This window comes from Nuphar pumila, chromosome 5 (assembly GCF_984573655.1).
Source record: "Nuphar pumila chromosome 5, dmNupPumi1.hap1.1, whole genome shotgun sequence".
NCBI lineage: Eukaryota > Viridiplantae > Streptophyta > Magnoliopsida > Nymphaeales > Nymphaeaceae > Nuphar > Nuphar pumila.
This window is the reverse complement of record NC_143253.1, coordinates 121,744,005-121,769,938: the sequence shown is the minus strand read 5'-3', so window position 1 is coordinate 121,769,938 and position 25,934 is coordinate 121,744,005. Positions and strand designations below refer to the sequence as shown.

Genomic DNA, 25,934 nt, shown 5'->3' with positions numbered 1-25,934 from the left:
CCTACACATACGGGATCACAATTAGGCGATCCCACTGCCTCCAGTATCAGAAACTTGCCCGATCTTTGGAAGCAAATCAAGTGGGCCCAAGTAGATGGCCCAAACTTGGTCAATCTTAGGAAGCAAAGTCAAGTGGGCCCGAGTGATTGGCGTAGGCGTTGCACATTATCCATTTACAGACATCGATGCTCAAAACTAGAAAATTTTATATGGTTAGACATATCGTATAGCGACAAACTTGTTGGTAACGTCCATAACAGCCAACTAAGGGTAGGGAAAACAATGCATTTCCAAAATAGTGAAGCACAAAACTAATTATTCTAGTGTTATTTTTGAATTAGGGGTCGTTCCCACCAATAATAAACATTAATTTCCCCCAACCAAAGCCCTACATGAAAACCTCAAATCAAATGAAAGCCCTAAATGAAATAAAAACCCTAAAAAAAAAATATCCCAAATCAAAACTCCAGCTTAAAACCCCCAAAAACTTTAAAATGAGAACGCCATATCAAATCAAAACCCCAGCTTAAAACCCCCAAAAACTTTAAAATGAGAACGCCATATCAAATCAAAACCCCAGCTTAAAACCCCCAAAAACTTTAAAATGAGAACGCCATATCAAATCAAAACCCCAAATTTCTTTTATTAGGTGCATCATTCTCCTTCTCAAAATCAAAACCCCAAATAAAATAAAACCCTTAAAAAACCATGAATTAAGAATCCTAAAGCATTAAAAAAAAAGTCCCAAATCAAATCAAAACCCTCAAATAAATCAAATCTTCAAATCACCCTAAGCTGACATCCTTCCAATTGAAAAACATGCACTCCAAGGACAGCGAAGGCAACAAGCCAAGGAAGATAAAAAAGGAAGAATTGGTGGCATGCATGTAATTTTTAAAACAAATATAGTTTTTTCTATTACAACGTTACCATGGTAAGCTCCTAATCATGGTTAAACTCACACCTGTTAACGGAAGTATGGATTTGCCCGGACGGAGGAAAAAGTCCGGGATGAATATGAAACTTGATAAAAGGTAGGGGCTGATTTGAGATTAGCCAATAAGGCAGGGATGTTTTTAGAAAAAACCCAATTCAAAATGAAAATGAATGATATAAACTGCCAGCAATAATTTCTCTACAAAAAAAAGAAAAAAGACCAGGAAATTGTAACTTTTGCATCGAAGAATCAATTGGAAGTCTGAATTTTTAGATTTCCTCTTCAACGATCGGGTCAGCTCTTGTCAGACTTTTTTTGAATCAAGTCTAAAAGTAGACCCTTGACTGACCTAGTTTGTTTAAAGTCTGTGTCTGGATCCAGATATGGCTCAAATTGGTAAACCCACAAGTTGGACAGACTCGGGGTCGGATCTAGGCATTACCGAGTCCGACTTAATTGGGTATAACCTAATCGGGTTCAAATTCAAATGGAACTAGAGAAAACCGAATCTGTGTCGGACTAGCTTAAAACCTGATATATACACTTAATCGGGTCAGGTTTTTTGTCGGGGTATGGGTTTGAATACAAAACTCAATACCGAACCAAAATCCCAATAATAGAAGAAGTTGGCATAGAATAAAAATACTACGCACGGGGGCACACGCCCACACACAAACATAGCCAACAATGAAGCAAATCAAAAGTTCACAGATTTGAATGTATTTCAGGGTCAAGCCTCTGGATGGTTAAGCAATGATAACGTGAAAGCGTTCAACAATACCTCCATTATCTTTCCAGGCTACTGTACCGCCAACTGATTGGCTTGGTTTTACGAAGGAAATGGGAGATGGGAAAATATAGAAAAAGTAATCAAGTGAGCAAAGCGTGCGAGTGCGCGACTCTCTCTGATACATATCCACGCTCACTAACCTTGTCTGGAAAAAAATATATGCAAGAAAATTCTTGTAATATTTTCAAAAATGAAAAAAAAATGAGAAAATAAGTGTATATAAAAATATATAAAAGTATAAAAATATAAAAAGCATATCAAACGCTACCAAGAGGTGTTTTCGTGATAAAAGTGCAAAAATCACAATATTTTCGAAATATCGGCGATAGTTGTGATTATGAAACGTATTTTTGTTCGAAACAAAAACTTGGTTGGCTGGGTGGGGTTAAGAGATAGGGTCCGAAGGAGATTAATAAGAAAAGGGCAACACGAGAAAGGAAAAGCCCTATTTTGTTGGTTTGGTTTGAAAAAGGGTGCAGAGAGAGAGAGAGTCGGTTTGTTTCCGTTACATGGTGCTGGTGGCGGTGGGAGAGACATTTGGGGAAGAGAAGGGTGGTGCGATGGTGAGCGACGAGGAGATAGTGTCGGGTCTCGAGACGCTGCTCCGCCAGGCCGACTTCACTGTCACCACCTCCGGCGACATCCGCCAGCAGCTCGAGCACAAATTGGGGATTGACCTTTCACACAAGCGCGCCTTCATCCGCGACCACATCGATCTCTTCGTTCAGTCCAAGGGCATCCCCACCTTCCATCACCCTCCCCCCCACCCCCATCAGCCCCAGCCTCAGTTCCACCTCCACCACGCCGCCCATCCCCATGGCCACGCCCACGTTGCCGCCGTCAACATATCGCCGTTCCCACCGCACTGCGCCGGCCTCGCGGACATGCCTACCTTCGACGCCAAGCCCAATTTCGGCTGCCCCGTCAAGGTCGACATCCCCCAGGGCTCCGTCGTTCAGGAGTTGCCCAAAGACATCAGGTTCTTTCTTTTCTTCCTCTTCCTCTTTTCCCGTTTCCCCGTTTCCTGAACTTTCTATGGATTTCTTTTGTTCTTTTCTTTTCTTGCAAGAATCGCTTCCTCCGGGCGTTAAATCCGTGAGTTCTCGCATGATTCATGGGGCATTGGCTCTCAGTTAGGGTTTGTGATCTGTTTGCGTTCGGTTTTGCTTGGGATGGTTTTCGTTTTCTTTGATGCAAGAAGAATACGAATGTGCGAGAGCGGTTGTCTCTGCGAGTTTTAGGGTTTGTAGGCATAAGCTTTGTCTTTTGCCTCTCTTTTTTTGTTGATCATGCTGTTGAAATGAGAATTTCTGTTTCGTTGAGCGGGAGGAAAAATGGGATCTTGTTGGTGTAATGCTTTTAAGTTTGGGAGAAACGGATGAGCCTTCGTATGTTCCCGTAATTAGCATGCCTGTGTTTCAAAACTAGCTACAAACTCTGCAATCCCACTTCTCTCCCAGCCATATGAGCCGATATTGCGACCCAAATTCCACGGTAGCCTGTTCTATTATTCTTCATAAAATTCTCTGTTGGCTCATTGCATGATTGCTCCTGCTTGTCAACCACAATGCTTTCCTCCGTGCAGATATCACTAGGCTTAGGTGACTCCTGATATCAGGTTACGGAGTTTGTTGCATGAAGTAATATAACTAAAACACCTGAGAAAATTCTGCCAATTCTGATGCATACTCTTGTGAGAATCGATGGAAACAGTTGGACTTGTAGGGCTGACATTTAACCACAATCGGCATTGCATGCCCTTTGAAGAATATAAACAATCTGCATTGGAACTCAGATTCTGGGTATTTGTGTGTGTGTGTGTGTGTGTGTGTGTGTGTGTGTGTGTGTGTGTGTGTGTGTGTGTGTGTGTGTGTGATGAGCAGTCCTATTTCAACCGTGGTAAAATCTTTCCTTTGTGTTCTTTTGGCAACCTATGGGTTCTGACAAGTCCAAGATACTAGCTCCTTACAATATTTTACCTAAGGTACACCGATTTGTGCATTATCGTAGGGTGAGTAATATTATGGTGCCTGTAAATCTCATATACATTAAGGAGATACCCATTCAAACTTCGATTAGAACAGAATTGAGAACCTAACTATGTGTGTTTTTTACATTCTTGTTGAGAAAAGTCTCGTTGATATGAGTGAGTAGGACAATAGTCAATATCTTAATCGGTTATGCTCAATTGCTGATGTTGATAAAAGACATCTTTAGTGTCATGATTCATGAGTTTCTTGTGTTGTGATTCTTTTGTCATTATGTTTCAAAAGAATGTACATTTTCAAGATATTGAGATGATGAATTATCCCCTTATGTGAAAGGAAAAAAGAAGTAGAATATATGTGAGTTTCAGTTCATGTCATAGGTGAATCTCATCTGAACCAAACAGTAAACTGCAAGCATCTTAGTTGTTGATGAAAATACATATATGTATTGAAACCAAGAACTACATTATTTGCAAGTTTTAGTTCATGCCAGAGGTGAATCTCATTCAAACCATACAGTAAATTACAAGCATCTTAGTGATGAAAATCACCTTAGGCTGCATTTGATATACCGGACAAATGCTGCATGGTCAGAATGTGCCGTGCATCCCATGCTGACGCGTTATAATGCATCGTGCAGGATGCTGTTCATTCTGTCCCGCGCAATGTGTGGTGTGTGTATCAAACACGGGATGGTACCTGGGCAGGGATGTTTCCCGCATGTTAAACACACCCTTATGTCACTTTCTCGTGTGTCTTTCCCATTTTTCTTTTATATATTTCAGTTTTTAGCATCCTTAATATACTGATGGTTCTCTTTGGGGTAGCCCTACTTATTATTATTATTGTAAAGAATAATTACTGAAATTATCCAAAGTTGCTTACAGTGGGTCAATATTTCTGTACGGCAATAAAATCCCTCTCTCTCGCTGATATGTGTGTGTGTGTGTGTGCGTGCATGCATGCATGTGCATGTTTATATATATATATATATATATATATATATATATATATATATATATATATATATATATATATATATATATATATATAAGTATGCATGTATTATGCATTTGCATGAGTGCATGTGTGTAGGTATATAAAGTCATGCTATCTTGTTACAGTTGAGGATGCAGATGTCAAAGTTAATTGGATCAGTAGTTGTGTAACTTGTGTTTGTCATGGTTTGTCAACTAGAAAAGGCTTTTTGAATTGAGTTGTTTCAATGGGAAATATCAAAAGTGTAAGCTCATGTTATATCTAAATAATTTGGCCTTTTGTCTTTTCTTTGTTCCTTTTCATTGTTCTAAAACCTACTTGAATATTAAGTTCCATGAATATCACCAAATGAACCATGAAGGTTTCATCTGTTAGATTAGATTGGTATTTAAGCATGTTGTGGTGCTTGTGTCATAGTTACACTGGCCATTGTTGACAGAGAAGTTTGGTGGTAGGTGCCATGGATTGCACATGTGATCTTTGTATGGTGCAATTGATTATGAGTGATGGAATGGTGGTTGAAATTGGTAAACAGTGAGAAGAGTGCAACAAAGGGATGATTTGAGCTGGAGGTGTAACTGTACTGGTATGTGAGGATATACAGTAGGTGATATGAAGTACTGAAATACTAACCCTGAAAATTCAATTGGCAGTGACCATTGTAGAAGTTGTTGACTATTCTGATGAATAAATTAATGTATAGAACAACATAAATCGTAGTGAAAATACATTAACTGCAATTATTGAAAGTTATAATTCTTTTATTAGATATTAAAAGGAAGCTGTTATCATCTGTCTTTGAATATCTTCTTTTCTGTCTACCATTTTCCTGTCTTTGTTATTGAATGTCAACTTGCTACTTGAAGTTTGGAATTATTGATTTGTTTAATCTTTGATGTCATTTACTTGTATATCTGCAGAACTTCAAAACAATGCCCATGACTGCATTTCTTAGAGTTAAATATTCTTTCATTCTATGTGTTAAAGAGAGCTTATGTATATTTGATCTTAGAATTTCTTTCTTACCTTTTTCCTGTCTTCTTCATTGATCTTCAAGATGATTGATTATTATCTTTTACTTGTAGCCATGTGCAAGTTCAAAGCAATACCCCAGCTGGAGGCAAAAGAAGAGGTGGACCTGGTGGTCTTAACAAACTTTGTGGTGTTTCTCCTGAACTTCAGGCTATTGTTGGTGAGCCAGCCATGACACGAACTCAGGTCCTTGAATACCTAAGTCTCATCTGCATTTTTTGTTTTTTCTGCTTCTCCGCTGTGCAAATCCTAATGGCTTTTGTTTCCTCAGATCGTGAAGGAGTTATGGGCCTATATACGAAAAAACAATCTTCAAGATCCAAGTAACAAGAGAAAGATTATTTGTAATGATGCATTGCAGTTGGTGTTTGAGACAGATTGTACTGATATGTTTAAGATGAATAAGCTTTTGGCGAAGCACATTTTGCCACTTGAACCAGCAAGTAAGTGTTGGGTTCATCACTAAAATGAGGACAGGATGCTGCTTGGCAAGTTTCTAAGTTTTTTTTGCCTCTTTTTAGAGGATTCAGGTCCAGAGCCTAAAAGGCTGAAAGCATCATACTTAGAGTCTCCTGCTCAAGGTGCTGGAAGTGGTTCACCTCTTGTTATAATATCTGATGCACTTAGCAAGTTTTTCGGCACTGGAGAAAGGGAGATGCCTCAATCTGAAGCTTTGGAACGAATTTGGAATTATATACAGATGAACCACCTACAGGTTTGTTGTGAATGCACAGAAGTTTTTAGTCACTTTTAAATGCTAGATGATGATAAATATATTTATTCCTTCTTCTTCTTTTTTTTTGCTGACTGATTCCATCTCCTTTTACCATGTGCCCAATCTTAATCTTGGTATGGTGGGATATAACCTCATCCCTTAAGAAATAATTAAGAACTTTCTGTAATAAATATGTAGTTGCAATGAAAGAATTGGTATGATGGGCTACCTTGTATGCAAGGGGCATGAGTTCAATAATGTGGTGATATTGTTTAACTTAATATTATTTCTTGCGTCCTTTTGAGGACCTGATCTTCATGACTTTGTAACTGACTAACAAACTCCATGAGAAAATGTGCACAACAATTAGGCACAGTTTTAATAAAAAAAATTCCACAGTTTTGACTGTATATTAATTTATATCTAGGCTGTCTGAGCTTGTCCTGTTGCATTCTAATATAATTAGTGATAGCTTAAGTTTTCAAGAATGTTTCAAGATGGAAAAAATGACTTCAATGTTTCAGGTGAAAATTTACCTCCAAACGTCCTGTGACTGGTTTTATCACTGAAATATTTGTGTACGTTATGTGTCCTAATCATCATCAGAGTAAATCAACCAGTAACAGTACTGATTATTAGATCGTGCCAGGATAAGCTCAGTGCCATGTTGGATCGATGTGTTCTAATCATCATCAATCAACTAATACTAATTACTGATTATTAGTCTGTGGCAGGGTAGCCTTAGTGCCATGTTGAATCTTGTAACTTGTAGAGGACTTAAATGCACTCATTCAAATGGTTACGCTCAGTAATATTTCCCTTTATTTTTGTTCCCTTGTTTAGTGTAAATGACCTTAATTTTTTTTTCACTTTATATAAATGTCTTTTTTCCATCAAGTACATTAGTATAATTAAAGATATGTATGAAGGAGTAGTAACCAATGTCCGCACTTGTGGAGGGGTGACAACCAATTTTCCTATAACGGTTGGGTTACATCAAGGATCTGCTTTAAGCCCTTTCCTATTTGCTATAGTGATGGATGAGCTTACGAGATCAATTCAAGAAAATGTGCCGTGGTGTATGTTGTTTGCTGATGATATTGTTTTGATTGATGAGTCTAGAGCTGGGGTTAATGCTAAGTTAGAATTATGGAGACAGACATTGGAAGCAAGAGGTTTTAAGTTGAGTAAGAGTAAGACAGAATACATGGAATGTCGATTTAGTAAGCAACAAAGTAGAGATGGGAGTGTAGTGAAGCTTGGTGAGCAAGAAATACCGGTGGATGATTCTTTCAAATATTTGGGATCTATCATTCAAAAGTATGGAGAAATTGATGGAGATGTAAATCATAGGATAAAGGTTGGGTGGATGAAATGGAAGAGTGCAACTGGAGTGTTGTGCGATCGTAGAATGCCATTGCGGTTGAAGGGAAAGTTTTATAGGACGACTATTAGGCCCGCTTTACTATATGGTACGGAATGTTGGGCTGCCAAGAGACATCATATTCAAAAAATGAGTGTAGCTGAGATGCATATGCTGAGATGGATGTGTGGAAATACAATAAAAGATAAGATTCAGAACGAGGAGATACGTAAGAAGGTAGCCGTTGCACCCATTGAAAATAAGATGAGAGAGAATCGTTTACGGTGGTTTGGACATATTCGACGAAGGCCTAATGATGCTCCAGTTAGAAGGATGGAGAAATGGAAAAATATATTAGTTAAAAGAGGTCGGGGTAGGCCTTGGAAGACATGGATGGAGGTGATAGGAAAGTATATGAATGCTTTGAACCTCATCGAGGACATGGCATTGGATAAAAATGAATGGAGGAGAAGGATTCATGTGGAAGACCCAGAATGATTTTCTTTGTTGGTTCATATCGCCGACCCCAATTGTTTTGGGATGAAGGCGTAGTTGTTGTTGTTGTTGTATATAAATATCTTTTTTACCCAAAGGAGATGCCTTAGTGGAAGTGACTAAGGTATTTGCTGTCACATGGATACTCCATTTTTACTCCTGTACCATGTATCCTTATATACTAGTTGCATTGAGAAACTTCATAAAAATGTGTATATGAGCATATCCGTATTCATGTGGAATTGTAGTTGAACCAATGGTATAAGTACTGTAGTATATCGTATGATAGCAATATGTACCTTCTCTAGTAGGTAACTGATATGCTACATGATACACACTTGTATCTCTATACGAGATTGTATTGTACTTGTATAGAGTGTATCTTACGCTACACCCTGATATGTAGAATATCTTATTATACACAATCAATGCAGTTTAAGTTGCACTGTTTTCAAATTTTTTTTGTTAACATATAAGGCTCTTTAGGACCAGTTCATACTCATTTCTAAAGAGCTTGAGAGCTAGGTCACATGGGTGCGGGTGCGGGTGCGACACGGGTGCGGCGCAATTTCAAAAATTTTGGACACGGGGACTCGGCTATATATATATATTAAAAAAAAAAAAAAAAAAAAAAAAAAATATATATATATATATATATATATATATATATATATATATATATATATATATATATATATATAAGACTCGGTCAAAGTTGTGCCCATTAGGGGACAGGTGATGAGTTGTGAAGGCATTCTGTACACTTTCTTCGTACAGGAATAATTCACTTTTGGGCACTTTCTTCATACACTGTAATAATTCACTTTCTTCATACAGGAAAAAACCACAAAAACTTGAGTTGTGCCCATTCTGTACTTAAAACTTGAAAGTGTACAGGTTTTTTTAGTTGTGATGGGTTTTTTTCCTTACAGCTGTAGCCCAGAAAATTAAAAAAAAAAATTCAAAAAATTTTTTTTTCCAAAAAATGGACCAAAATGACCCTGGGTGCGTTGACCACACCCAGGGTCGGGTTGACCGAGTCCGAGCTGCACCCGTGTCCGCACCCGTGTCGGTGCGTGTCGACGCGGGTGCGGCGACCTTGGAGCCGAGTCCGTGTGACATAGCTTGAGAGTGATTTGGGTCTATTTCTTGCTAAAAGAAGGAGATGATGATAATGATAATCGTGATTGACATTATCTAGTTTGTTTTTATTTGAATTTTGAAAAAACTTTTTTATATAAAAATTTTAAGTATTAAAAACACTGATTTTGTTTTTGTTTATGTAAATGCACACTATTATGAATCTTGTGACTTGTTAGCTTAGTTTGGTTGTTTAATGCATGTTATCACATACTTTGCATTTTTCTTGTGAGATATGCATGACATTCATAGCATATTATTTTGATTATTGGATGTTCGATGTCTTCATTTGTGTCTCTTTCTTTTTTGTCTTGGTTCTTTTCTATTATCTACTCTGTCTTGATAAATTTGCAGTCGCTCCACCAGTTGCAGTGGATGGGAACCTCTATCAGCAGTGATGGCTATAAATATGGGGATACGGTGTTTGGAATTATATACAATGGGATATGGTACAATCGTAAAACGGCATGCGCTTGTGAAACAATATGGCCACTAATGGTTCACTTGCCATATTACATTTCTTTCTTGAAGATAGCATAGTGATAGACATTTTTGTTGCAACGGCATGGATCTAGTGACTCTCTATTTGGTTTCTGTTCAGAAGCTTGAGAACACCTAAATACAAAAGCTTGAAAATACTTAAATAATAAGGGTTCAACTATTTGATAGCACACATGCACAATCAGTTCCATGATATTCTTAGTTAGGGAAATAATTGAAACCTGTCACAGTGACACGCCAAAATAACCTCCTGTCACGGATGATAAGCTCTGACATGAAGTTCAGCACGTTTTGGTGCACGGCACGCTAGTGTCATGGCCTAAAACATGCCGGACTGGGTGTCCAGGTTAGCTGAATGTTTTCTTTTTTGTTGTTGTGTGTGTGTGTATGTGTGGGAGGAGAGAAAGAGAGAATAAAAAAAAGGAAATGAGGTGCTGACTGTTGAGAGATAGATAGATGAATATGATGTCTTGAGTTGAGAAAGAGGGAGTCAAAAGGGGATGACATGTCATTCTTTTTTTTATTTTTTTATTTTTTCCATTTACCATATATATATATATATATACATATATAGGGTGCTTCTATGGTGGTACCATTGTTAAATTGTATGTACATACACAGACACGTGTGTATATATATATATATGTCATAATATACATACATAGTAACTAAGTATTAGTTTAGTTTTTTTAGTTTCTTTTTGTTCTATTTGAACTAGTCAACATAATGTTGATTAGTCAAATAGAGACGTTGGACCAGCTCCAACGCTATGTCACATGGGTGCGGGTGCGACACGGGTGCGGCGCAATTTCAAAAATTTTGGACACGGGGACTCGGCTATATATATATATATATATATATATATATATATTTATATATATATATATATATAAGACTCGGTCAAAGTTTTGCCCATTAGGGGACAGGTGATGAGTTGTGAAGGCATTCTGTACACTTTCTTCGTACAGGAATAATTCACTTTTGGGCACTTTCTTCATACACTGTAATAATTCACTTTCTTCATACAGGAAAAAACCACAAAAACTTGAGTTGTGCCCATTCTGTACTTAAAACTTGAAAGTGTACAGGTTTTTTTAGTTGTGATGGGGTTTTTTCCTTACAGCTGTAGCCCAGAAAATTTAAAAAAAAAAAATTCAATTTTTTTTTCCAAAAAATGGACCGAAATGACCCTGGGTGCGTTGACCACACCCAGGGTCGGGTTGACCGAGTCCGAGCCACACCCGTGTCCGCACCCGTGTCGGTGCGTGTCGACGCGGGTGCGGCGACCTTGGAGCCGAGTCCGTGTGACATAGCTCCAACGTCTCTTAGAGCCTCCATGTTATATATAAAAAGGGTAGAAACCCCTCAATTGAAACAATGCATTTTGTTGCATTTCTTTGATCAATAAAATAATATTTTTTATCTCTTTTGTGAGAATACCCCTTTGAGGATTTTGTGTGTGAACTCCATTGTGAGTGTTTCTCTTGGTGATTGTCCACTTGTGTATTTTGTGGACTTTGGTGGTGATATTTAAATATCACCATTTCATTACAACCATAACACCATAACTTATGGTGGTACACACTTGATTTACATAGATCTAAGCTCCAAATGCAAAATCTAACCTTTGGTTCATGTTTAACATGTTCTATTTACTATTTCCATGTGCTAAAGTTGACTGAAATATGATGTTTTATACCATTTGTAGACCTCCCGTATTTTCATGAATTGTGAGGCATTGATTTTTACTGTCTCAAAAATCAGATTTTATGATATATTAGGCATGATAAAGCCTTTGAACATGGTAAATAAACCATGCTAGACACATCTGCACGGTTAAATCTACAATTTGGTGGCTAGATCCATACAAACAAGAGTGTGTACCACCGTAAGATAAAAGTCTTCATTGATTTGATTCAGCCATACCGGGTGTCGTGAAGGAACCACCAGGATTTGATTCAGCCATACCGGGAATTTGTTGTTGCTCCAAGATGACTTAACGTAAAAGTCTTCCATGATTTGGAATGGTTTGCTGGCTTGTATAAAAGCATCTCAATGCTATTTCTACCTTGAAAGTAATGAATATTCATCTATTGTTTTGCATCAAGCAAGGGATGAGGATGTCTCTTAGCACAGAAAAAATGGGGAGGCATTTAATTAAGATCATCAATTACGTGACATAGGATGTGGTTTTTCCTATATCAGAACCTTTCCATCAATTACATGACATAGTACATGTTTTTTTATATATCAGAACCTTTTGTTTATGTCCTTGGTGGTTTGCTTTTTTAAAGAACATGAATATTCAGAAGGCCTATAACCTTGTTATGCTGCATTCTTATGCATAAAGAATTTGTTTGTTTTGAAATTATTCTTAAACATTAGATATTTTCTCTTTTTTCCTTTTTCCCCCCTTATTAGATTTCACTTGAACATATTGAATATCTTCTAAGTCTTTCAAGTTTTAGCAGTTTTCTGTGTTTCTTTATCTTAGGTTAGTGTTTCATACTTCCATTTCCATCATTATTTAACATGTCATTAGTGAGAGCTCTTTGCCTGCAGTTTATCACTCACTGCTTGTGATCTATTTTTTCAGGATCCATTGAACTCAGTGATAACATGTGACTATAGGCTTTGTGAGCTTTTCAATTGTGAAAAATTTCCTGCACTGGGCTTGTCAGAGATGCTGTCATGCCATTTCTTGAAGAGATAGTGTGATAAATGTAAACTGGTTAGTTTAATTAGTGATTTTATTTTCTTTTTCTTTTTAGAAAATTTATGCTGACCTTTTCAATTGTCTGATAAGTTCTTTTGCCTTGTAGTGGGATGTTGTATATCATCAGAAATGCTGAATATTGCAATTCCAGATGACCCTTATTGCACTACCTAACCGTTCTGCTGTCTGTCATTTGCTTTTGTTGGTAATTGGCCCTTCAGTACTATTGATCTACACAAATCAGGATCTTAACTTATTCCTATGCAAAGAGTTCACAAAGCTAGGACCTTAGTTTGATAGAAACTGGAAAGAAAGTCTTGACTACTTTTAGAATTTAATAACTATGAAGTACTGTGATTGACATGTGGTAGTATGGAATGGAAACTGTTTCGCGAACTGTGGTGGTAGCACAGTCCTGGATATTGGAATGACGGAGCTTGTTATCTAATTCCTCAGTATGAGAACATAGACTCTTGACTAACGTTAATACATTTTCCGCTGATGGTTCTGTCAATTCCTGTGTCAAATTTTAATGACACTTATGTTTTAAGGTACATTACCTTTTTATTCGTCTCCTAGTAGTGTATTTTCCTTCATTGAAAACGAAAACTGTTCTATTTGTGACTGCTGATTCTTGATGATTTTTCTATAATGAACTTATTCAAGTTGAAATATCTTTTAGAAAGAGATTCTCAAAGGGGAGGACACTTTATATAATACTCTTAAGCATAGTACCTGGTATTTGTTGAAATTTAAGCCTTGGAGGACCTGTTACAGTAGGAACTTATCCAGGTCCTTAGCCAGTTAGATACTCGAAGGTCTCAACTGTCTGGTCTCTTATATAGTTGATGACTCTTGGCATTGAGTTTCTACTTGTGTGGCCATGTTCTATGTAATGCTTAATTATTTGTTTGAATTTATCAGAGAATAGATATGGAAGAGTTAGGAGTAGCTTGGAAATCATGGCAGATGTATTTTTCTATATCTTTTGATTGTGTCATGTACCCTTCGCTTCCAACCATCTAAGGTAATATTTCAGTTGCCATGAAGCATTAACAACAGAAAGTAAAAGGAAATGTCTTTGAAATTTGTGTGGTGAAGATAGTGGTCACATTGTGCATGAACTATTTGCTTTATGCCTTTTGCTGGTTCATTCATGAATGGAAAGAGATTTATCCCATCCATGATAAATTTTCCTGCTGTATTATAATCCCACCTTGGAGAATAGACAATGCAAGGAAGTGTTTGTTCCACAAGAATCTCTGATTAATGTTTCACAAAATCTGCTGGACCGAAATATCCTATAATTCTAGATTTACATAGAATTGCTCTAAGACAAAATTAATAAATGGATGTCATGCTTCTATGTGAACAAACAATCTTAGACAAAATATAAGTGCACCAACGTGTGAATTGTATACACATTTGATAACCAGGTGCAGAGTGTATTGCGTTTCTGATTATGTTATTTATTGGCCGTTTACTTGTATTTTATTAACAGTTTTACAAGTTGAATAGTGGTCTTATACTCCAAGCAGCTTCAGAGATATGGCACAACTCTTTGTGGGTGGTGATTGAGTACCCATAATCATAGGGATTTGGGATGTCATTGTGAGCTAGTGTTTAACATTATGCAGAATGGAAAAGTTGCACGCTGATTGTTTCTGTGTGGATTTGCATAAATTAATGGTTCATGAATCTAAGGGTAAAATGATTGGAAACTGAAATCAGCAATTTCCAGTGCATTAATGTCACTGAATGCCACTCATGTCCAAGTTTTGAGTTATTCACTTGAGGAGCCTCAACATTGTTGATAAGAATGAGACAAGAATAAGAAAAGGAGAGAAGGAAAGCTGGTATCGGTTACAGAGGGCTAAATCATCTATTAGACAGTCTTTACTTTTGTTATTTTTTACTGGGGTTGAGTCAAGGTACCTAAAGCTGGTATATTTTATCTGGGGTTCATGACAAATATACCCTCAAGACTGACAAAAATAGCTTTGCTACTTTGTATACAGTAAAAAACAAAAATACAGCTGTTTAAAAAGACCAATATACCTCTGTGCATTTCAAGACTCCCCGTTAAGTTGGAGATGATATCCTTTAAGCATTTTGTAATCCTTGTGATGTTCATGATATTAATATTGTTAAGATATACATATACGTGTATATATATGTATATATACATGTATATGTATATATGTGTTTATTGTTAACTGAAATACCCATTTGGGGTATTTCGGTCTTTTTTCTGTAATAGGTGTCAGCCCATTAGGGGCTGACATTTCTGCATTTTATTTCATGTATTTATTTTTGTCTTTTTCTTTTTTTACCTTTTTGTCTTTTTCAGATTTGATGGGACAACTCCATATAGCTGTTGGAGCTTCCCCAACAGCTATATTTATGATGGGACAGCTCCATATAGTTGTTGGAGCTGCCCCAACAGCTATATTTCTGACTGTTGAGTGCAGCCCCAACAGCCATATTGAGTTGCACCCCATTGGCTTCATTGTATTATAAATTGGCCTCTTGTGGCCTTGTATTCCTAACTCATTCTTGAGTGCTTCTATGCAATAACAAGTTTGTAGACCCTTGTGTGGGTGGTTTTGTGATTCAATCAAGTATTTTTACTTGATTGAAAGTGTGTTCTTTCATGTGTATCGGATTCAATCCACTTCATTTCATGGTATCAGAGCTTTGGTGGTTCAAAGGAAAGTTTTTTGAAGAAAGTTCGTGACAATATCAAGAGGAGAATCGTACGCTTAGGGGATACAACAAATCGAGGATTGTTACATCGGGAAGCGTGTCATCTCTCAAATAAGTGCTCGTATTTCATTTCTTTTTTTTTCGTTCTCTACCCTTTCTCTTAGCCTTGTAAGGAAATGGAGAATGAAAGAGAGGTAATGGTCTCTATTCCCGTACGCCTAAACGATACAAACTATATGATGTGGGCATCCAGTTAAACACAAAATATGGGAAAAGGGATTATGGGGTTTGGTGGACGGTACCGAAAGAGAACCCAAGCTCATTCTTACGAAAAATAAGAATGGGAAAGAGGTTGCTTTTCAAGGAGAGGAAATGGGTAAAGCTGTTTTCGATTACGAGAAAAAATGGAAAGAGTGGAGGATGGGCCACTCCAAAATAATTGGATGGTTCATCAATAGTGTGGACATCCACAAATCTTCTAGCTTAGCGAAATTTGATTTCGCTAGTGATGCATGGAAATATCTTAAAGACATGTATAGTCTTAAAGATATTGCACACATATGCAATGTCCAAAACAAGGTGAGAACCATGACCCAAGGAGAAATGAGTATTAGAGAACATTACAATGCAATTTCTCTCCTTTGGGATGAATTGGCTCTTCTTGAGCCAAAATGGCATTGTCCTTAAGATGTAGAACTCCGTAAAAATCAAATTAAAACGGAGCATTTCTACCAATTTGTGAATGAGCTTAGGCCCGAATTTGAGGGAACTAAATCGGCTCTCCTTCATAGAAGGAGGTGTGCCATCCATGGTCGAAACTCTTGAAAAATTGACTATGAAAAAAAATAGATTGAAGAAGCCATCCACTTCAAAGGATGAAGAAACCATGCTTGCTCTATGTTAAAGCCCGGTAATCATACTAGGAGTTATAAACCTCCTCATTTTGTGAAAAATGAGAATGAGAGAAATCCTAACAACTATGAGAGGAATGACAAAAAAGGTGGCAAAATCATATGCTATCATTGTTATGAACCGGGACACATCAAGCCGTTTTGTCCAAAAAGAAAGAAAGAAGATCACCGAGATGATAAGAGAGTTGCTTCGGTGGAAAGAAATGATGTTGACAACTCCAAATGCATTGGCTCCCTATCTTTAGCTCAATTAATGGAGGCACTACAACCAATGTTCAAAACTCAAGCTTCTTCCTTTTCGGGGGCGGTCGTATCCACAAGTGGTGACCCTGGTAAGACTTCTTGGATCTTGGACTCCGGTGCCTCTTTTTATATGACTCCAAATGAGTCAATATTATCCGAATGTCATTCTAACTCAAAGGATTTTTATGTTTCAACCGCCGACGGGACATTCTTAAAAATCAAAAGTCTTGGAATCTTTAAAAAACAACCAAACTTTCACATACCAAATATTAGGGTTGTGCCAAAATTAAATTTGAACCTTTTATCGGTTTCACAAATTATGGATCATGGTTGTAAATTTTTATTTTCTTCTAATGATTGTTTAATACATGATCTTTAGTTCGAGAAACCGATTGGGCAAGGCCATAGAAGAGGAGATCTCTATGTAATGGACAATCTTGATTTATCAAAACAATCTTTTTGTAATTTTGTAGAAAAGAAAGATATAGAAAATTGGCACAAAAGACTAGGACATCCTAGTGTGACCAAATTACACTTGTTTCCATTTCTTACTTATTATAAATAAAAAAAATTGGTTTGTGAAGATTGCATTCTTGGCAAAATGAAAGGTTTACCCTTTGGGTAAAGACAATTTATATCCAAAAATCCATTTGAGTTAGTACATTCGGATGTATGGGGACCGGCTCCAGTTATATCTAAAGGCGAGGTATCTTACTATGTTATATTTGTAGATGATTATAGTAGACATTCTTGGATCTTTTTTCTTAAGCAAAAGTCAGAAGTACTTGATTGTTTTAAAAGATTTTTCTATTATGTAAAGACCCAATTCAAAACCAATATTCAAATTTTTAGATCCGATTCTGGGGGAGAATTTGTATCAAAAGAATTTAAAAAAATTCTTGATTCAAATGGCATCATTTATAAAAAATATTGCCCTTACACTGCTCAACAAAATGGATTAGCTGAAAGAAAGCATAAACATATTGTTGAGACCACTAGAACACTTCTTGTATCAAAAAATGTTCCAAAAATGTTTTGGGTCGAAGCTACTCTTACGGCAATCTATTTGTTAAATAGAATGCCCTCAAAAGCTATTGAAAATATATCCCCTATTGCAAAATTGCTTAAAATCCCCCTCGATTATAAAAGATTGAGAGTCTTTGGATGTAAGTGTTTTGTTCTTACCCATAAGAACGACAAACTTTCCCCAAAAGCAATCCCTTGTGTTTTTTTTTTGCTATGCCGAAAATCAAAAGGGATATAGATGTTATGACAGGGAAAGGGACAAATTATATGTTTCACGAAATGTTATATTTCTTGAAAATGAAGATGGTTTTAGCAAGGAAAAAACCCAAGAAAACTATGATTATTCGTTTCTTTTTTATCTCATCAATGAACATGAAGGGTATGAAAATCTTCATAATGAGCATGAAAGTGAACATGAAAACTCTGACTCTCATGATGCAAGTGAAAATATAAACAACAATCTTAACAATATTGACCCATCCCATAGTAACATACAAACATATACTAGGCGGACCGAAGGGCACCCACCATGTACTTTAGAAAGATATTCTCAAAATCAAGATATTGATTCTGCTAGTATTAGAAAATCGGTAAGAATTTCAAAAGCCCCTAGTAGATTTGTATCCTATGATTCTTTTAAACCAAGATACTGAGCATGCTTAATGGCCATACACTCATATTTTGAACCATCATCCTATTATGAAGCTAAAAATCATCAAGAATGGATTAAAGCCATGAATGATGAATTAGAAGCATTAGAAAAGGTAAAAACTTGGGAAATTCAAACATTACATAAAGGAAGGAAAACTATAAGTTGTAGATGGATTTACAAAATCAAAACCAAGTGGGATGGGATATTGGAAAGATATAAAGCTAGACTAGTAGCTAAGGGATATGCTCAAGAATATGGAATTGACTATAATGAGACCTTTGCCCCAGTTGCTTGAATGACGACTGCCAGAACTGTCATCTCTATAGCATCAATGCAAAAATGGCCAATTTTTCAAATGGATGTGAAAAATGTCTTTTTAAATGGTAATCTGGATGAGGAGGTCTACATGGATCCTCCACCAGGTTTGAATTTAGCATATGAAAAAACTCTTTATATACGAAAAACCTTGTATGGGTTAAAACAAGCTCCTAAAGCTTGGTATGATAGATTTAGTAATCTGATGACTCAACTGCATTTTAAATCTTGTTTTACTGACACTGCATTGTTTGTTAAGTCTTCCAATGCAGGGTTGGTTATACTGTTGCTTTACGTAAATGATATGATAATCACAGGAGGTGATAAGAAGGGAGTAAACCATATCAAGGATGTGCTTAAAGACAACTTTGATATGACAAATCTTAGCTTTTTACGGTATTTTCTTGGAATTGAAGTAGATTACTCACCTCGTGGTTATTTTTTGTCACAGACTAAGTATGCCGCAGAGATCATAGAGAGATCAAGACTCTCAAATGAAAAACGAGTTGACACTCTAGAGGTCATAAATGTAAAAATGAAGAAGGATGATGGAGAACCTCTACAAGATCCAACCCCATACAAACAAATGATTGGAGCTTTGTCCTACCTTTCTATTGCTCATCCTGATATCTCTCATGCTATTCACTCTGCCAGTCAATTTCAGCATGCTCCCACTACAGTACATATGAGTGCTGTAATGAGAATTATTAGATATATTAAGAATTCTATAACTCATAGATTGTTTTTATCATCTTCTTCCGCATTAGAAGTCATTGCATACTCAGATTCTGACCGGGGAGGGGATGTGAATGATAGACGCTCAACTACTGGTTTGTGTGTTTTTGTAGGCGACTCCCTAATCTCCTGGCGATGCAAGAAGCAAAAGAAGGTGTCTCTCTCCTCAACTGAAGCTGAGTATCGCGCCATGTGTATTGGTGCACGCGTCTTTGTGTGTGGGTGGGTGGGTGCGCATGTCTGTCCCTGGAGATGGCATTTCTTGTTTATCTGCCAAAATATTTCTTTATAGTACTAAAAAATCTGAAACATTTCCCGCATTGAATGAGAACAGATTTTGGTATGGTTTGAAATTCACCACAAATTTGACTTTTAGCAGGAGCTTTATTTTCTTTAACTTTTGAGTTTGCTTGATTTTGTTAAGTTGATCTATTTCAATATCTTTACTTTTTTTCATGTAATACATCTTTTGAAGTTTTATGCCCTTCCGGTTTGTTAAGAACACATGCCTGTCTTCTAGTTAATCAATTAACACAGATTTTTTGTTCACTATTGTAGGATGTTAAGGGCATCTGAATATGGGTATTTAGAATCCTTGTTTCCTTCACATGTTGATTTTTTTCTCTAATGTTTTGCTTTAATTATATATACTTGCAGATCAGACAATACAACATCCCTTTTCATTTATTTGCTGCTGTTTATGATTTTTTCCCCATGTGTTTTATCCTGTCACATGGGTGCGGGTATGGGTACGGGTGCAGGGCAATTTCAAAAATTTTGAACATGGGGACACGGCTATATATATATATATATAAAGATTGATTTTTTTTATAGTTTTTATACGTCTTTTGCTCTAAAATGGACAAAAATAGACTCTGTCAAAGTTGACCGAGTCCAAAATGTGGACGGACTCGGCCCTGGTGCATTGACCGAGTCTGACACTTGGTTGACCATGTCCGCCCCGTGTTCGAAGCCGCACCAGTGTCGGGGCATGTCGACGCGAGTGCGTCGACCTTATAGCCGAGTCCGTGTGACTTAGGTTTTATCATGAATTCATTGTTACCGATTGACCTCACTTCCCATTCTGGCTCTTGGCCATCTACATGTGTGGTCTATAATTTTGGATGCAAAATCCACAATGGATCAGTTCTTTTGGCTTTTGTAGATCAACTGGACCCTTTTATAGTTCACACTTCTGGTGCAGCTTTTATGCTCATAAAGTATAGGACTGCAATTTCGTAAGGCTTTCTGCTAGTTTCTATTTGTGGTGCGAATGTTTTGCTTGAGGCTTGGGTTGGCCAGTGTGAATGCTTTCTTCTTGGTTGTGCTATCAGAGTAGGAAGATATATAGATTTATCCTATCAGATCATTGAATGGAAATGGTAAGGCACGATGCATCATCTGCGTTGTTTGATTGCTGCTCTTATTTTCTTTAGAGTTCTTGCTGTTGTTCATCAGTGTATGTTTGTGGAGTTCTTGTCTATGGGGGATGTAGTAGTGATTTCTCTAGTTGTTTGAGCTTGAGTCATTATATTTGTTTGCAATTACTCTTACCTAGTCCTTTATTCAACTTCTCATATTCCTTATCAATGTACATTTAGTTCTTCAAAATGGTGCAATTGAATCATTGCTCAGTAGTTCCTAGTATTTGCTTTTCTTCCTTCCATTCCTGGATCTGTTCTACCTAATGTCATTTGAACCAACTTTGGAGCCTACAACTTTACCATCATCATAAATTACTTTTCCTTATCTGCTTTTTTAGGATCATCAGTTAATAACAGTGCATGTTGGAACGTGTGATAAAGTAGGTGATTTGTTTCCTGATGTTTTCTAGCTTTGGCCATTGCTTGGGTTGTTTTCTTTCATGTATTTAGTACTGTTATCAACTCTAACTTCAATGGTTCTAATTGGCATTTTCCCTAAATTAGATGCATTATTTATTAAAAAGGTACAATATTTTCCTCTTTCCTTTTAAAATGGTTCATTCAGGCACCTGTGTCCTTGCTGGACATACCCATCGTGGTATTCTCATCAAATTTTGTTGAAGAAAATTTTAGACAGTTTGTTATTTTAACATAATTTAGTCGGCTTATTTCTTCTGCTATTTATACTTGTGGAAAGTGGGATTTTCAGCTGTTTGAAAAAAAAAATGAGAGCAAATCATGCTTGTCCAGCTTCAGAATATATACTTCTGTTAGTACGCAATTATGCAGCTTTCAGGTGTACTTTATTCTTTGTACATATCATTTCTGCTTATATTGTTCTTTTTCTTTAGGTTTATTTATGTCCTTTGCTCTTTTCTATTCCACAGTTTATACACTTATTGCATCCAGTGTAACTACGAAGGTTATTATTATATTGTCAACTTTGAGATGCATTTATTTAAATGGATTGCTTAGAGCTCTAAAATTGGTTATATGTTTCATAAATTTAAGAAAATAACTTTGGTGCCTCCTTGAAGACTAGGCACTTCCTTGGATTTCCTATGTCAGGGGTAATAAAAACTGCTGAAATTCTTAACATCCAATCGAATACGATTAACCCATGCACGGACATGCACGTGTATTTCTTACTCTTTGATTAGATTCAGGGGTCTCTAATCCAGTTTCCCTAGGCAAAAAGTAAATGAATTTGCTAATTAAGATATATAATGTATCGCAAACATGAACCAGTAACCATGTTCCTGCACTGTATTGAAGAGCCTGTCAAGTTTTCTTTTTTGAGAGAAGAATGAATAGTTCAGATAAAAGGGTATACAACTGAGAGACAGGTTTGATGAAATATCAAAGCCAATATAGCCAATAAATAACGGTTGCCAAACAGAGCCTGACAAAACCCAACATGAATAATGTCAAAGAGTATTTACGGACATAAAATTAAAATTAAACCAAAAACATGGAAGAACCGATTGGGATCAGCCCTGTAGAACAGCAAGAAGATCCCTCTCCCAATCAATTCAAATCTGTGCCCAGGCCACTTGGAGCGTGCTCTATCATAAAGCTCCCACCTCAAGAGTTCAAGTGTGGCCGCATAGTTGCTGAATAGACCTCTAAAACTACGATGATATCAGCCATACCCGCCATATAAACTCTCAACGTTTTCCTTTGAGATTCATATGCAACGCAACCAAGGTGTCTCTAGGGAAGCAAAAATCTACCCAATTAAAATTCAAGTCCACCCATACACGATTCAACATATTTCTCATAAAGTCACTCCCAAAACAAGTGCAATAGTGTTTCCTCCTCACATTGGCATAAAATGCACAGACTTACTTGCAAGCGAGAGACCCGCCTTTTGAGTCGGCATTCTGTGTTGATCTTCCCATATAGTATTTGCCAACCCAAGAGAGAACTTATAAGAGGGATGCAATTTCCCCAAAGTGCCTTCTTTGGAAGCCAAAACATCGTTGGGAATTGCAAAGCTTTATAGAAGGAGACAGCAAAACTCCCCATCCGATGTTAACATCCATCTTGGTTTATCCTCCCATTGACCAATTGGAAAATTCAACAATTTTTTCATGAGACTCGACCATTCTTGAAAAACCAAATCTGATGGTACCTTCTTTGAACTATATCCCAATTGTTATCAGTTTGAGACCAAACTTCCCCGACGAACGAAAGCTTCTCCCATGAAGCTGCATACAAGTTTGGGAAAGCATCCCTTAGCCTCCCATCTTCCCACCACCAGTCTTGCTAAAAGAAGGTGGCACGGCCATCACCCACCATTGCACAAACATATTGACCAAATTCAGCTAAAATGTAAACCTAACCTTTTCAAATCCCCGAATCCCTCCTCCATTTATGATTATCATTCCAACTGGAGGGCCACCCATAAACTTTATATGTTTCCTTGAAGATTACCGAAGTCCTTCTCTCGTCCTTACAAATCATCCATAAACATTTAGCCATAAATGCCTTATTGAATCTCTTCAGGTTATGGATTCCCAATCCACCTGTATCTGCAGATTATGGATTTCCATAAGAGCCTGTCAAGTTGACGAGTTTGTTCTCTTTGTGCGACGAGTCGAATTGTTCCTTTATTGTAAACCCTATTACATGACCTTGTCTGTCTCAGCATGAAACTGGTTGTATACATTTTTATTGTGTTACATTTGTCGTTCTTCACGTCTTATCCCACCCAGTGTGCAGCTTACGTGCAGTTTGTTTCAATTCTATCTGAAATTTTTGTGTATCTTGAGAATTGGTGTTGCTTCATGAACATGATGTTGGTGTTCATGGTCTCTTCAACCTTGGATTGTTCATTTATCGATAATCTATAAGAAAATTCTTTCGTATTTTTTTTCATGTGTTGGGAGTTCTAGTCATTGATGGAACTGATCTGTACACTAAAAGAAATGTTGCTTCCTAGTGCAACAGAATGGGATACCTTGAAAATCTGTTGCTGTTTCATTCTTGATTAGTGACTAAATGGTGCATTTGTTAAAAACTAACGCATGTTCTGATCTCCAAATCTGGTTGGAATGAAATAACTTTAAGCTCACGCTTCACAGTTGGGACACGTTTATCTCCTAGCAAGATGCTTCACAAAATCTGCCGTTTCGGATGGTGTCCTTGGGTAATAGTACAACTTTCAGGTCATCTGCATGCGGAGTAGGCAGGTGAATATGCAAAGCTATTGTTGGAATAGACCTGTTCTATGGTTCAGGTTGTCTTGTAGGAAAATTTTCATTTAGGGGCCAAGTTTTTGCCCCTAATTCCAAAAATTGCCCACACTTTTATGAATTTCCTGATATCAGCCACAGGTTTCCTGAAAACCCCCGGATAGTGTTCTCAGATTAACCTCAAACATCCTGGAAAACATGCCTTTTGCTGAGGATATTAATGTCATTTACCCCAATTTAACTGAGATTTAACGTGAGTTAGTGATCCATAGTAAGAGTAGGTCCCTATTTGACAATTTTCAGAAAAACCGAGGCCCATGTCAGAAAATTCAGTGACGTGACTCCCTTCTTTGGGATTAGGGCAAAAGGTTGGCCCCTTAATGGAATTTTCCCTTATTCATAACTTGGATTGAATGAACAAAACTAGGGGTGTCAATGGGTCGGGCTTGACCCTGCCCCGACCTTTACCAAACCCTATAGGGTCAGGGTTTGGTGATAAATAAAAAGGTCCAATTAGAATTGGCCGATTAATATATGGAACTGGGTATGGTTTGTTAAATTTCATACCAGACCCGGAACTGACCTGAGTTCAAACAAAGATCCACTATTTTTCAATGTAAAAAAAGATTTAACACATTTTATTTTACCGGGTATGATTTGGGTTTGGTTCATGTAATCCTTATGGGATCCGGTTATGATTTCTCTTATGGTGGGTATGATTGAACCTGGGTCTGGACTTGGTACCAGCATCTCAAATCAAGTTAGGGTCTGGTTATACCTGGATTGAAACAAACCCAACCTGTTGACACCCCTAAACAGAACCCCTATTCCAGCTGCATGGTGAAAAAGGGCCACAAGGGACAAGTCTTTTGAACAAAAACTTTTAATTAGTCCAGTGGAAAGCATAGGTCGACGTTTAGATTAGGCCTAATCCTGGTGCACATTTTAGCTTGGCAAAGGTTTGGTACATGACTAGGGATGGCAGTGGACCAGGGCGGAGGCGGAGGGACAAGGTCTCCACCTCCGCCCTGTCTCAAAATCTGGACCTCCATCCATGCACAGGTTTGGATTTTAACCTCCATCCCTGTTTCATGTCCTCCATCCCCGGTCCAAACAGGGTGAGGTGGGGCGGAGCCCCGTTTCTCCTCGGTCCATTGCCATCCTTAGAAGGATTGGGGACAGGACGGGACAGGGGAAAGTGTAGGTCCATCCCTGCCTCCATCCCCACACGGGTTTTGACTTTAACCTTCATCCCCGCCTCCATCACCGTTTCATGTCCTCCATCCCCATTCCAAAAAGGGCGAGGCAGGGCAGGGCCCCGTTTCCCCGGTCCACTGCCATCCCTGTACATGACATCTAAGAAAAATACTTTTTTTTTTATGTTATGAATTTATGATTTGCTCGCTTCTTATTTGTGATTGTCTGTTGGGTGGTCAAATCTGCAAAAGGGATAACGTGGTGTGATGCTCAAGTCAGGTAAGTGAATGAAACGTATAGAAACAAATTTATTTTTTAGTGAGAAACATATAGAAACAATTAATGAATAAAATTTGTTTACCACGCCCACCCCTCTTTGTATTTTGCAAAATAAGAAAATGGGCCTTCCATAATGAATAGCAATACCACGGCTCAAACTGAATTCGAATGAATATTTCAATCATCTTTTTGTTAATTTTCGAGAAGCAGGGACGTATTTGAAACTAATAAAGAAGTATTTTCTTGAAAAGTTTTCATAACATTGTAGCAAATGATCAGGATTTGTTTTCTCAAAGATACAATTGTACCAAGAATCTCTTTTCAAATAAAAAAACAAGCATCAAGAATTACCATTTTTTCATAATAATACAATTATACAAAAACAGGGGTGATAAAAAATTCCCACCCATTTGCGGCTTTTCTCAAAATTACATGGTACCTCAAAAAATACCATCAAAAGATTAGCTCTTGTTTGGATGGATCGTACCCGTCGGTTTGTCCATCTTTTTTCCTTGTGGCATCTCTAAATCGCCATCTTAAGAAAATAATGTTTCGAAAGCTGCATCTGATTTT

At 37.3% G+C, this 25,934-nt stretch overlaps 1 protein-coding gene across 2 annotated transcripts; it reads left to right on the top strand.

Annotated features, from left to right (window-relative positions):
* The first annotated feature begins 2,178 nt into the window (after positions 1–2,178).
* On the top strand, positions 2,179–12,850 carry LOC149838441 (uncharacterized). 2 transcript variants are annotated; one of them, XM_090007693.1, is made up of 6 exons: positions 2,179–2,706; positions 5,800–5,932; positions 6,018–6,189; positions 6,268–6,461; positions 12,557–12,691; positions 12,783–12,850. In XM_090007693.1, exons 1-5 carry the CDS (start codon positions 2,237–2,239, stop codon positions 12,671–12,673), a joined length of 1,086 nt encoding a protein of 361 aa, XP_089863819.1. In that variant the 5' UTR covers positions 2,179–2,236; the 3' UTR covers positions 12,674–12,691; positions 12,783–12,850. The 2 variants fall into 2 exon arrangements, with proteins under 2 accessions (XP_089863819.1, XP_089863818.1); XM_090007692.1 differs by having other exon boundaries at positions 12,557–12,850.
* Positions 12,851–25,934: the final 13,084 nt, after the last annotated feature.

What these genes read in the sequence shown, in the direction of transcription:
- LOC149838441 (XM_090007693.1), top strand. Translation starts at nt 2,237, where the DNA reads ATGGTGCTGGTGGCGGTGGGAGAGACATTTGGGGAAGAGAAGGGTGGT. An exon ending in GAGTTGCCCAAAGACATCAG is followed by an intron (nt 2,707 to 5,799) that starts GTTCTTTCTTTT and finishes TTTTACTTGTAG; the next exon opens with CCATGTGCAAGTTCAAAGCA. An exon ending in CAGCCATGACACGAACTCAG is followed by an intron (nt 5,933 to 6,017) that starts GTCCTTGAATAC and finishes TTGTTTCCTCAG; the next exon opens with ATCGTGAAGGAGTTATGGGC.